At 37.4% G+C, this 14,232-nt stretch overlaps 1 protein-coding gene across 1 annotated transcript in view; it reads right to left on the reverse strand.

Annotated features, from left to right (window-relative positions):
* Sec24AB (Protein transport protein Sec24AB) overlaps positions 1–14,232 on the reverse strand; it is a 98,764-nt gene that overhangs the window by 62,886 nt on the left and 21,646 nt on the right. Inside the window, exon 2 of the mRNA XM_089088989.1 lies at positions 6,239–7,781. Coding sequence (XP_088945115.1) covers positions 6,239–7,766 — 1,528 coding nt within the window. The 5' untranslated portion in view covers positions 7,767–7,781. The remainder of the gene's footprint in view (positions 1–6,238; positions 7,782–14,232) is intronic.

Consider the following 14,232-nt stretch of genomic DNA (forward strand, 5'->3'; position numbering starts at 1 on the left):
TACACGACTCCTAGCAAAAGCGGTAGACGATATGAGGATACACACCACAGCAGACAGCGCCTATGTGTCTCCTGGCATAATAAAAGATGATGATTCTTTGATCCAATTCATGCATGACAACCTCGACTTTCTATGGTCCTCCCTCAATGGCACATCGACTCATATTACGAGTATAGCAATGGTGCAGACCTCGGAGTTCTCAAAGGACACCCAATCAAAAGTCACCGTGTCATCTAAGCTCTGAGAAACAGGTCAGTTGAATGTCTACCGAAAGAAAATCTTGAAATCAAGTGTCAGGGATCAAAGATCTTAAGGAAAACGATGATCGAGAAAGAACTCCTTCCTGTTAACTTACTTCTCAAGACTCCAAAAGAAATTAGACACCTGGACAAGGCATTAATGCTGGCTAGAGAATGCCCAACACAGCTTGTGGCCACAGTAGAAAGTCCCCCGTCATTACCAAGCTATCGAACGATTTGCAGTAAAGTCTCAAAGGAAAATGTTCCTAAAAGCAACGTGTTTTACTTGCCTTTCCTTCATGAAGCACCAAACAACCATGCAACAGTCGAAAAATCTCTGCGAACGTTCATGGCGATAAGTAAAGCTGTCGGATGTGACGATACGGTGGTACGCAAGATCTCTTCACTGATCAGCTAGCACATTTAGTGAAAAGTAAATAGCCGGATGACTTCAAAAACGTAATCCTATGGATGGGAGGCTTCCACCTCCTGCTCAACTATGTCAAGGCAGTTGGCAAGATAATGGACAGCCCCGGACTCAAAGAGATTATAGTGCAGGCAAAGCTGCTGCTTCCTGGTACTTGCGAAAAGGTATTTCAAGGGAAAGGCTACTACCAAGCTATCAATGCCTACTGCATACTGTACGAGGTCTTGCTAGGCCTCTACTGGGAGTCCTTGGAAGAGCATTACTCCAAAGCACAAGAAGACTTATCCCTTCTGGACCAGCTGGGTAGTGCCATTGAGTTATCAGGACTTCATTGGCAAACGGTGCTGACGCACGAACTGCACTTCAGGAGGCAAATGATACCTTAATCACTTTAGCTCCCATAATGAATGCCTTCGACACCCTGCGAAATGCGTCGCCCACGTTTGCTTTCTGGCGGCAGTTCTTGGAAATACTTGAAATAGCGATGCAATTCATTCATGCTGAACGAGACTGTGAAGTTCATGAAAGGATACTTCGCAGTAAAGAGAACGCACACCAGGTTCACGGCCACCTGGTCCGATCAGATACTGGAATGTACAGTGAACAAGGATGCAAAGACGACGGCCGGAATAATAGGAGAACAAATGGATGAGAGACAGACTGAAGCTTGGATTCTTACCTTACCGGTTTCCACTGCCATCAGCAATGTTTTTTGCAAGTAGTCAACATATCGACAGAGATATTCAAACATCACGAAAACAATCAGTCGACAACGACGCAATTACAACTTTCGCGAGATACATCTCGAGACATTTTCACTACATGTGGCAATCCATTTAGCAGAGTAGACTTCGACCTAGTGAACATTGTTACGTCAGAAGTTGTGGACGATGAGAAGATTGTTTGTGATATTACTTGCGTAGCCACAAAAGAAAAGAGGTGGTTGAGGATTTTCTGTGCAGCAGGAAAGAAGATGTGAAGAAGGTTGCACTCCGAACTTTCCATTCAGATAGTAAAACTCAGAAAGTGAAGGGTGTCCCTAGAACCAATCTCCTGAGCTCTGAAGTAACAGCCTCGAAGAGAATCATTACTGCTCAGCTGAGCTACGGGGAAGAAAAGGAAAAAGCAGTTGCAAAGATTCTCACAAAAGAGATTCTTCTTTTCCCTCCATCTATTTTTAAACATCTTCCACAACAATCAACCAAGACATCCTCTGGCTGGAAAATGAGGACAGGGAACAAAGCTGTGCTTTTGAACTGGCTAAGAAAAAAAGGAGGACTTGCAGCTTGGCCGGCGACTTTAAAATCCAACGAAACAACCTCAGCTACAGTACACATCATTGACCTAATGTCCAAGATAGGGTCATATCGGCCTGCCAGGTTTGAAACAGTCAAACCCTTCGCAGAAAAATTGCTTCTATTGTTGCTGAATGACCTTCCAGTGGGTATTCCTGAAATCCACATTGTCGCAGATCGGTACGACGGGCTGTTTGGGAAGCTCACGGACACCGGAGAGTCGATCTTCTTGAAACCAGCATGCAGACTCCGGCGACAGAAAGGGAGAAACCTCCAGATTTCCACTCTTAGCACAGTTGAAGAATGAGATGCCGTACTTGCAAGCTCAGCGTCTAAAAGCCGGCTCCTCGAAATTTTGTATGAAACCTGGGAGCAGATAGGTGATCAGCTTCCGAACGCACTCAACTTTTTTCTCTCAGGTGGGTTCCAGGAGAGATTCAAAGTGTCTCTGGTCAAGCGTGGCTGCAGTCCAACTTTTTCAGAACACTGTGACTATGAGGAATGCTTGTCCTCCACCCACGAAGAGGCTGACCAACACCTTATGACACATGCCAAGTACGCTAGCCGTTACGCTTGTAGCATCGTTGTGCATGCCAACGACACAGACGTGGCAGTAGCCTTTGTTCATGTTTTTGAAGAGCTTCAAGCTGAGGGACTGAGCGAATTTTTCTTGAAGTTCCCGACTTACATTATCCCAGTACACGAGCTGACGGATGGAGTCCACTTGTCCAAAGAGGGGCAGATTATGTTACCGTTCGTGCACTGTCTGTCAGGGTGTGACACAACGAACTTTTTCTTCGGCTTCGGGAAAGCTTCTTTCTTAAACACCGCGGCGTCTCCAACTTTTGCCTCAAAAATGGTGTCTGTGATGGAGCGGATCAAGGATGCAGAAGGGAAGCTTTCAGTCAACACGTTTAGAGAAGTTTCCGACCTATCAAAATCCCCGGTCATTGAAATTTACATACATTGAAAATTACATACATTTTACTTTTAGTTACAATAGGTCCCTAATCGGTTACTATTACCCAATTTTATGGGCAGGCCGAGTAAGACAACTCCAGTGCGCCGACTGAATCCAACTGTGAAACAGAATTCTTTCATGTAGTAAATAGCTCAGTCGTATCAGTGGCAAATCAGGTCCCAAAAAGGTAATTGCAGACCCCTTAGTACACCAGAAAACATATTCGTCGATTTTAAAAAACACTTATTTTTAGTCAATATTTTGTTTAATCTATTTTTATGTTTAAGAAAAAATTAAAAATTTTAAACAGTTAGAAAGTTTGAAGTATTCCTACCCTTTGAAGAAAAAATAAACTATGTCCATTTTCACGATACGGCTAGTGATCATTTCAGTGACACTACAAAAAAAAAAAAATCGCAGACCTTTTAAAAATAATATTAGTTTATATTTTTTTTTTAGCTCAAATTGTACAGAATTGAATGAACTTTCTTTTTTAATATGAAAAAAAAGTTTGTTACCTTGAAGAAATTTCGAGTTTTTAGCCTTTCTTTGAGATATTAGTCGAATTTTACAGCACTTATTTTGAAACTGCAGTAAATAGAGATTTTTCTTTTCAATTTGAAAATCATATTCTTTTAGATCTAGATCTCCTCTTTCGATTGATGTAACATTACGCCGGATTCCTAAACCCTATAACTCGCAAAAAATCGTGAATCGCCACACTTAGTTATAGGCTAAATTTGCTTTTTTTGGCCTATATCTCAGAAACGCCCCAACAACGAACATGCACCCTACGATATTCGTTTTCAGCATGGTGGACTACCTCAAGATCCATCCTCGGTATTTTTTTACCTTCCGGAATGGGTGGGTGAACGATACAGAATCTGGCGCCCTGACTAATAAGTAAAACAATCTCAAAATTTCTACACATTGATGTGATGACCCGTTATTACTACTGTATGTCAAATTTTGAGTTAAATTTAAATTCCAAAATAAAACTCGAAGGGTAATTACTGTTTCTCCGTAGATGGTTTCCTCTTTTCTTTTGTAAAATCTTTTATTTTCTTTTGTATGTTTTGATTTAAGAAGGGAGTAAGTATTATTTTATAGAAAAATATTGAAACGTCAATAACTCTTTTTCTTTCACTAAAATAATAAAGTTACTTTAGAGTTCGTTTTTTGTTCTTCTACTTCATTTAGGAAAAGAACCCAAATCATTAAATCGAGGCCAAAAAGCGTAGCCTATTTAAAGAGCTTAAATGTGTTTATTTTCTTAGTTAGATTCCAACTGCACTGGGAAAGAATCTTAGGGCACTGAACTAAATCTTAAAAACAAACAGTTATGATAAGCGTTATCATGTTCAAAAAGAAATACTGTTGAGATAAAATTGGACTGCTATAGATGTTACTAATTCTATGCTGAAAGAATTATTTTTCACTGCCTTACTTAAATTGACGAAGCTTACTATCTTTGCATAAGATAAAAAAATTGAAATATTTTTATTGCCACTTTAGCTCGAAAGCAGTTAGTTTTTCTTTCTGCAGTCCTTCTGTGTTCCTGCTGCATGTTGGCGGGGGTAACCAAACAGTTGATATGATTAGATTAACAGTGTCACCCAAAATATAGGAACTAATAATAGAGATAAAGACAAAAAAGGAAAATCCAGATATTCAACTACTTCACTGGATAAAAAAACGTTTCTTGTGTATCCTCTTTTAAGGTCCGAACGAACGAAAGTGCGATTGGAGGTCAGCGCAGTAGGGACAATTTGGAAGGATCACCAGATCCAATTTTTGTAGTGTTTTTTGAGTTCGCTGCATCACATGTGGGCGCGCATTGTCATGAAGCCAAATTAAACTTTTAGTCAACATTCCTGCATAAGCAGGTTTTCAGAAAAGTGGGGGAACAGAGTAAACCAACAAAATAATTTCCAGACATTCGTCTCCTAAGTTGTGTAACTAAATTAATGGAAAAAAAACTTCTAATGCCCGTTTTAAGGAAAATAAGCAGCTTATTTGAAGAGAAAGTAAAATGCATAGAAAAGTATTGTCCAGTCAGCAGTGAGATACCTGATTAGACAAACACAGACCACACAGGTTATTAGTACTCAGTATTTTGCATAAAACATTTTATTTATTACAAATATCACTAAAAATGAAATACTACCCGCTCATGGCACTAAAAGTTTTTAATTTAATGTTGACAAAATGCCTTATTAGATTAGTAAAGCATTAATGCAGAGGAGGGGGGGAGGGCTCAAGAATTGGCCTCAACAAAACCTTAAGATTTAGAAGACGTTTTCTATCTGATTTTAAACAAGACTTACCCATTTTTCTTTTTCTTTTTACATTCTTCTTCTTTTTTTAACTACATTTGTTTTTTGCTACTCAGTATTCTCTCCTCTCTATGCTCAAAACATGAAACTTAATCAAGAATAACTACGTGTCAGTGCCAGATCTCATTGCAAATTGTGTAAGCATTAATAATAAAGAAAGCAAGATAAATATTTATTACCTTGCAATATGTGTTTGTTGGAAATAGCAAACTGATAAACAATTTTATGCATTAAAAAAAAAAAAAAACTATTTTGAGGCCCAAATTTATCTTTTCTAAGGAGGTGGTCCTTTGAATCAATTTATGAATCAATCAATAAATTCTCCCCTATTACGTTATGTGCAGAAATAGTTATAGTCATACCATAAACAAGGGGATATGGGAGACAACCTTTCAGAAAGATTTTCTGAAAAATTAACCATTCAGAAAAACCTTTCAGTAGTAGTGTACATTTTAGTCATGTATAACCCCCCCCCCCCCTATCCCACAAAAAAATCACAATCTCCTGCAAGGGGTTGGGCATGTGTGCATCTTTGGATCTAAGACCCCAATAGGTTGGGCATATGTGCATCTAAGACCACAATGTCTCAATTTCTTTAATGGAGTCTCCCTTATCCTCCCACCCTGTGTTTATCTATTGTTATGATAAGCGTTGGTGTGTATTTATAGCTTTATAAGAGGGGGTGGCATAGAACTCTTCCTAAGGAGAAGATGTCTGAATCCAGAAAATAATGAGTTTTTAGACCATAACTTTGGGAAAACTGACCTTTTGATCAGTCCTTTTGGAAAGCAGGTGGGAATTAGCCCAAGATCAGTCCAAGGTACCTCCTGATAAATATCAAAATGGAGGCCTAAAAATAAAGTTTTGAGATTTCAGACCCCATTTTCCTAATGTGATATTATCCAATATCCCCCTATTCTTAAATTTTATGTTATTTGCTCTTATAGTCAAAAGAAACTTCACAAAAAAGCTTGACTTACCATCAATATCTGACAAGGGGATCAATTTTGGTTTTGTTGCTCCCTCATCCAAGACAACAAAATCAATTGATGAGCTAAATGTAAGAAATGCAAATTGAGCTCGTGCATCACCAGGTATCCTGTCTAATTCTTCCAATAAAATCTTTGAAAACACTTTCAAATAACCAGAGCATATAGATGCCCTTGAAGTCTCCAACACAAAAACGTATGTTGCAGGGGGTGGAGCTCTAGTCATATAATCACAAGGAGCAATATACTCAATAGTAGAATTTTGTGCTTCTGGTCTTCTGGATGGGTCAGACAAGTACTGCTTCGTTCCTGGGTCATATAAAAAGTCTTCGGGAAATTCATTGGCTTTAAAACAGATATTACATTTCCAGCGTCTCTGATCAATGAAATAAACAAAAGGATTTATATAAGTTCTACAGTATTTACACCTGGTAATGTTTGTTGTGGTCACAACTGGCAGTTGTTGCAAGTCTTTAAATGGATGAATTAAAATGCCTAGAGGAAGTCTAGCCTTTTCCAGTATAGACTGTGTCTCTGGAATTTTCCTTAGTGTACATCTCATTATTTCACTACTACAGTTTAGTTGATTCAAATGCTCTTTTTGTAAATTAATAGCTGGTAGAGTTACTCCCTCTGGTGGCAGAACATCACGAATAGTAAGTAAGTCTATAGCTTCTGTCCCCCAAAGTCTATTAAAACCACTTTGAGTGACACTCATCTGATTAAACTGGGCATTCAACGAATTTTGATAAGGTTGTTGAATTAAAGCATAATTTTGGGGATGTTGCTGACCAGGTGGCTGGATGGGTCTCATCATATGAGCTTGCAATGGACCTGGAACACCATTCACACCTGGTTGCATATCTACAACTCCATTTGTCATGGGAGGTTTTGAAATAGAAGGTGGTTGTTGTGGTACTGGAAACTGCCTCTGTGACAGGTTTGGTTGATTAGATAGAGCACCAGGTTGCCTTGATATAGAAGCTGGGGCAGAAGGAGGGTTTTGGACTAAGTTATTGAGTGAGAGCCTTGGAGGTGTAGGAAAGGGCCTTCCAGTAAAAGAAGGTTGTGCTTGCTTAAATGATGGAGGATTTGCAAGGGGAGTAGCAACAGATGATGATAACGGTTGAGCCATTCTTTGAGTTAGCATTCCTGGTGATCTGGAAGATAAACCATTGTAGATTGGTACAGAAGATGTCAGTGTGGGTTGAAGCATTCCTTGAGTTGGTAGTCCTTGTGGTCTAGTAGGTAACCCATTATAAGTTGGTAGAGAAGGTAAAGGACTTCGTAAGGGGACTTGTTGATTAATGCTATAAGGACTGGATAACCTCCGTGTTGGACTATTCTGGAGAAGCTGCACATTAGGTGGTCTAAACATTCCAACTTGGGTTAGAGGTGATGGTGAAAATGGCTGAACACTTCCTTGGGGGGATACTGGGTTAGATTTCTTATGTGGAGAAGAAGCATTTTGGTCAGAAGCCTGATCCTTTTTCTGTCCATTTCCATTTGAAAATTGCATACTGAAGGTTGATACCTAAAAAGAAATAAAATTATGAGAACGCAAGGGATACCAGAGAGTAGATTTGAAAGTCATCACTGTGCTTTGGCTTTTGGCAGCACTGCCAGTTCCATATTATTTTTTTTGGGGGGGAGGGGGATTTATTTCTCAAAACCTGGGGGAAGCAATTTTTTAATGCGCATTTTTCAAAGAAAATACAAAAAAGGTGTTCTTCCTGAGACCTAGGAGTTCTTCCTGAGACCTTTGTCCCTTGCAAATGGAGTATATCCTTTTGATGGACATTACATAAATTCTGATTTGTAATTCATTTACAAAAAAATTATCAGCCCATATTTCCTATGGTATTAACTGAAGTAGGCTATATGTTCAAAAATTAGTCATGTTAGTCAGTTTTTGTTTTTTTTTAATTTACGACACATCTTTTGGGTAAAATTGCAAATTAGTGGCTCTTCTGCAAAAAAGAAAATTACAGAATATAAAAAAAGTAGTACAATTGTATTCCTTGTTTTATGCTCTCTCAGATTTCATGATGAGTAGAATTTTTTTTAGAGTAGAATATTTTTATTTATAACACGTACATAAATAAATGTCACAAAACAGCGCACATGCCTGGTGGCATACTTTAGCGCTGAAAATATTGCCAACGAAAATACACAGCCATTTTCTAACTAAATTTTACAACAACGCAAAAGAAAATCATAATGAACAAAATGCTTAGCATGTCATAAGATATTTCTTCACCAGTCTTAGAAAATGTCGCTTGTTGCTGAATTCTCGAACTTATGCAGGAATTGAGTTCCAGATTTTTGGGCCAATGTGACGGAGGCTGAATCCCGCTCTCGATGTCGGGCGAATTTCGCACGAAAAGTCTGAACGATGCGTAGTAGGATAATTATGAAATTGAGAATTAGTTGAGAAAATGCCGGAGAAATTTACAGGTAAATTACTATATTGATAATCATGACAAATACTAGAGATAGAAATTAAATCGAGTTGGTCCAAAGAGAAAATTCCTGAAGTCCCATATGGGTGTCTAACTGAAGTTCTGCAATCAATATTAAAAAGAATCCTCATTGCTTTATTCTGAAGTATTTGAAGAGATTTGAAAACAGACGGAAAGGTAGATGCCCAAACCGAAATGCAATAGAGAAAATATGGGTGGACAAAAGAATAATAAATAGATTTTAGAATAGCTTTAGGAAAAAAGTGACAAAGACGAGTTAGCATGCCAATATTTCGAAAAATGTTTAACGACAGTGTTTTTACATAATTATGAAACGACAAATTTTCATCTAAAATAATCCCAAGATATTTGAACTGATCCACCCGTCTTAATTCAAAACCATTCAAAAAAAGAGAGAAGGTATCTGACACTACTGATCCAGTTCGCGAAAATAACATATACTGGCATTTTTTTTCATTAAGAGCTAGTAAATTCCTTGAATACCAATCAGATACAGTTAGTAACGTACTTTCGAGGTTCTGGAAAAGAACTGATAGGTCCCGGTGAGAAGCAAAAATTACTACTTCATCAGCAAACATTATAATTTTACAAAGAGGCAAAACTTCTGGCAAATCATTTATAGAAAGAATAAATAGAATAGGCCCAAGAACAGAGCCCTGAGGCACTCCGTAATTAATTGGAAAAGTTTCGGAACGGAGATCACGAGATTTATCAACACAATCTAGTCGTCTCCCAGAAAGGTAAGATGAAAAAAATTTAACAGCTTGTGTTGAAAACCCGTAAGACTTTAGTTTAAAAAGAAGCAACGAATGATTTACGGTGTCAAACGCCTTTGCGACATCAAGAAAAATCGCCAACGCGTGTTGACCATCATCTAGTGAATCATTAATATCTAGTAAAAGCTCATGAATTGCCAGTTCAGTTGACTTTCCTTTTATAAAACCATATTGAGACGTGTGTAAAATCTTACTATCAAATAAATATTTTTGTAATTGACTATTTGCAAGTTTTTCCAAAATTTTGCTGAAAACTGAAAGTAGAGAAATGCCTCTATAATCTGAAGGGTCAGTTGGACTCCCAGCTTTAGGTAATGCTTTAACATTAGCTTTTTTTAAAAGCTCAGGAAAAACCGTAAGCATAAGCGATAGATTATAAATGTTTGCCAACAAAGATGAAATGCTTGACACTATTTGCTTAGCAGTTTGAGCCGAAAATCCAAATTCGTCCTTAGAAAAACTACGTTTAAGCTTCAGAATAACTTTTTCAATCTCATGAGGCTTAATCTCAGAAAAAGAAAACGAATTTTCCGCATGTTGCTCATTAACTGGAACAGAGGGGGAATTCAGTTGCATATTCATAGTCAATGCAAGTCTAGAACCAATATTACTGAAATAATCTCCAAAAGCATTCAAAATTTCATTGGGCTCTGTAACATTTTCCCCATTTAAAACAAGGCAATTAACACTAGCATTTTTACAGCTATGAGGACTTATCTTTTGATTTATCAATTGCCATGTTTTTCTCATATCTGGTTTATGCTCAAAAATTTTCTATTTTTATTTTCTCTTCTCATGTCTTATAATTTAATTTAGCTTATTCCTATAAGCTCTGAATTCTTCAAATGGCTTAGATGTCTGTAATTTTAAATAATTCTTAAATTTTCTATTTTTATGATTTAACAATGCCAAAATACCTTCAGTAGTCCATGGGTCAAATTTCTGCGCAAACTTTCCATGCGAAACTCGTGTTGAAGAAGCCCAATCCCGCAGTCACATCATTTGATCAATAAAATCTGAAAACGCAGCATTTGCGTCATCTGAGCCATAAACCGAACTCCAATCATGGTCACCAATTAACTTACGTAGAACTTTACAATCAATCCATGTATATCGCTTTTTTGAATTTTTTTTGAATTATCCATTGTTGAATCTCGATGTTGTTTATTACTATTATTTAAATTTAAAAGAACACTCACCGGAAAATGATCTGACATATCAGACAAAATTACTGACGATTTTTCAGCATCAAATAAAACAGGAGAAAAAAAATATATTATCTAATAATGTAGCTGTGTTAGCTGCAACTCTTGTCGGCAGAGAAATACTTGGAAGAAAATTAGAACACAACATCATAGTTAAAAACTCCTTATTATTTCCAACATCGAGATTCAAAAGATCAAAATTAAAATCACCCGAAATAATAACCGGTTTTTTCAACGCTTCTAGATTTTTCAACAACGGTTCAAAAACTTCAAAAAATATTTTTGGGTTACCCGACGGAGATTGATAAACAGACCCGAAAATAAATGGATTACAGCCCAAAGGTACAACTTCAACAAAAATAGTCTCACATAACCCTTCATCAAATACTGACAAATCACTGAGAATACTAAAAGACCCGTCATCACGAATATACAGCATCTGACCTCCTCTCGCATTCTGACACCTTGTACGCGAAATACACTTCATCCCGGGCAGATCTAACATTGTAAGGGGTGTATTAGCAGACAGAAAAGTTTCGCAAACTCCAACAATGTCTATAGGACTAGATGCAAGCAAAAGCTTCAGTTCATTGAATGCACTTCGTAGCCCCCGGGCATTTACATGTAACGATCTGATCGGAAAATCACAACTTTTTGTTTTATCCGATAGAAACTCGCCTGAAGAATAATCACATTCAGGTAGATTATTTACATAAGGCATATCTTTATCACTTCCGGTAGCTGAATTAAGAATAACATCTAATTTCAAACGAGAATCAAGAAAACACTGAAAACGATCCATAAAACAAAAAAAGAAAAGAAAAATTCACAGCTTCTTAGTTTAGACGACAGGTTCATATGACACATTGCGAATCTGAACTACGTCGGAAATCGTTTTACACGGGTCGAGCTAATACTTTCTCACCAAGGTGAGGCAAATCACGCGCGGGAGAGTCTATCCCAGATACAATGACCTTAGTCAGAAGAGAAGACTGGTTTATATCATCCAGCTTAGTTTCAAGCTTTTGGAGCTTTGCGCAATTTTGGACAATTCTTGCCCGCAAATCGCCAAGTGATTTCTCAAGCAGTTCAAATTTACCCTTGAATTGCAGATCGATCGCCTCATAGACAGCTTGCGTAACAGTATCAAACAAATCTGACTTAATCTGTGTCACCGGAGAACTCCCTAATCTACTGCACTGCTCTTCCACTCTCCTACGAATTTCATCCTGTATGCCGTCACGAAGGTTAACAATTTCTGACTGCATCAAGTTAACCGACTCAGATAAATCCCCGGCTAAACCTTCCGAGTCCTCCGTACACAGTCTTATCGCTCTCTGAACATTTTTTCTGCCATCTCTCAGCGCTTCTTCATATTTCTCCGCGTAAGCCCATATATTCTCGGACGTTACTATTTTAATTTCGTCAGTTCCGTAACAGCAAACTTCATAATTACTTCCATCACCTTTTACAGGTATCACCTGCATAATTTTGAAAGGCCACAGCTTTTAATATTTAAATTGAGCAAACGCCCGGTTTCCCACTTGCATAGCTTCGGCAAATGACAAAATGAAAAAAAAAAGAAGCAAAATCTCTCTCTCAAAACGTCCGCACACCTTCTGTGTATGAATGCATAGCAGCGACTGATGACAGTGGGCGGGATAAAAAAAAGGTAGAGCTGAAAACAGCCAATGGAAAATTTACCAAGTATCCAAGTTAAAATATCCAAAAAAGTATGATACAATTCTCTTGTGTTAACTAGTCAATGACTGAATCTATAGTCCCAGATATAGCCCTAATAACATATTTCTCAATTGTTTTACATCTTTCAATACATCATCTTGTGTTTATTAACTAATTTCTTGCATTCTTTACTGGTTGAAATACAGTTTTGCCTCGGTGACTGATTGTAATATTGGATAAAAATGTTATTTGAAATTGTTTAAAAGTATTGATAACAATAGAAGCAAATCAAGATAATCTGATTCATAGAGACACACTGCATAATATAAAGAAATAATTTCATTGTTTCATTTAGTTTTGTATATAGCCTAGGGCTATATCTGGGACCATCCAAGGGGGAAGGGTCCATTGCCAGAAAATTGCCAATGATATTTGGAAAACCACAAAATTAGCAATCTAATGGAACTACTGTTTTTCTTTATAATGTTTCCTTCATATGAGCCAATAAACCGCAATTTCATCCTTTTTAGTCATTAAAACAACATAGATCCAGGTTTATCTGAGGAATAAGGCTCTAAACACTTTCTTTAGGCCTTATTTATGCACAGACCTATTTGTAGAAGTTCAATTTTGAAATTCTTAAACTAGAAATCTTTTGTATGGGGATAACCCTGGCTCAAAAGATGCAGGGTTATTGTTTGATTTTTAAGATCAAACTCAACAGATTTGGTGATGTCATGATGTAAACCAGGGCTGATTTCCATTGAAATATGACAGGGACATTAAAATAATAGTTTAAACCAAGTTATCAGAAGAATTTATGGAAATTACAAGTTCAAAAACTTGACTTATAGACCCAGGCATAAAAGATTTTTTGAACCAAGCCTTAAAAGGCAAGAAAAACAGTTGGTAAACTGTCCAAAAAAACCTACTTAAGTTGGAACCAGCAGATTGTAAAACAGAATCTTCAAATAAACACTTCGAAATCTTCTAAAAATACCTTTGGTAATTAAAATCATCATAACATAAAAAAGGGCAACTTTCACTCAAAATCCAAACCATTTGAACATGGACAAACAACAGACAGCTTTCACTTAATTTACTGCAAATTTAGCAAACATTCTTATGATTCTGCTACTGAGGCAGACACTACAGCTTCCTTTAGGCTCTTTCTCATGGGCTCGTCTGTTATCAAACTTTCCTGATGTAACACCAGCTCTTTTCACCCTCAGCTTTATCTGAAGTTGAAAGCCCAGCTTGATTGTAGCTGAACAGTTTCTCTTGTCATCCTTGCCCTCCTTTGGCAAACCAAATTATCTCTCACAAACGACACTTGAAAGCAAGAGGGTTGGCAATTGGCTGGAATAGGAGTCTTTTTTGCAGTGGGACAAAATTTGGAAATATCAGGAACATTGTGGGATTAATGATTTTCCATTGATGGCAGATTTCGTTTGATTGTATTTATATTGACTTTTCCAAAGCATTTGACAAAATTTCCATACCACTTCTGATCAAGAAATGTCAACTATACAGTATTGGCCTGCAAACTGAAGCATGGATAATGGATTATCTTACAAAAAGAACCCATGAGAAAGTGGTAGGTGATGCTCTGTCATCACCTATGTCTGTCATAAGTGGAGTTCTGCAAGGCAGTTGTCTTGGGCTGGTACTCTTCTGCCTTTTTATGAATGATTTGCCATGTGTTGTTAGGAATTCAACCTTAAAAATGTTTGCAGATGATGTGAAAGTTTACAGGTCAGTCATGAAAGAACATACTGACCTGTAAGATTTGCCCTGTAAAGATTTGATTATTTTACCTTGTGGTGATTTCTTTCAAT

Source organism: Artemia sp. Qi Xiang Cuo, chromosome 5 (genome assembly GCF_049724085.1).
Source record: "Artemia sp. Qi Xiang Cuo chromosome 5, ASM4972408v1, whole genome shotgun sequence".
Lineage (NCBI taxonomy): Eukaryota > Metazoa > Arthropoda > Branchiopoda > Anostraca > Artemiidae > Artemia > Artemia sp. Qi Xiang Cuo.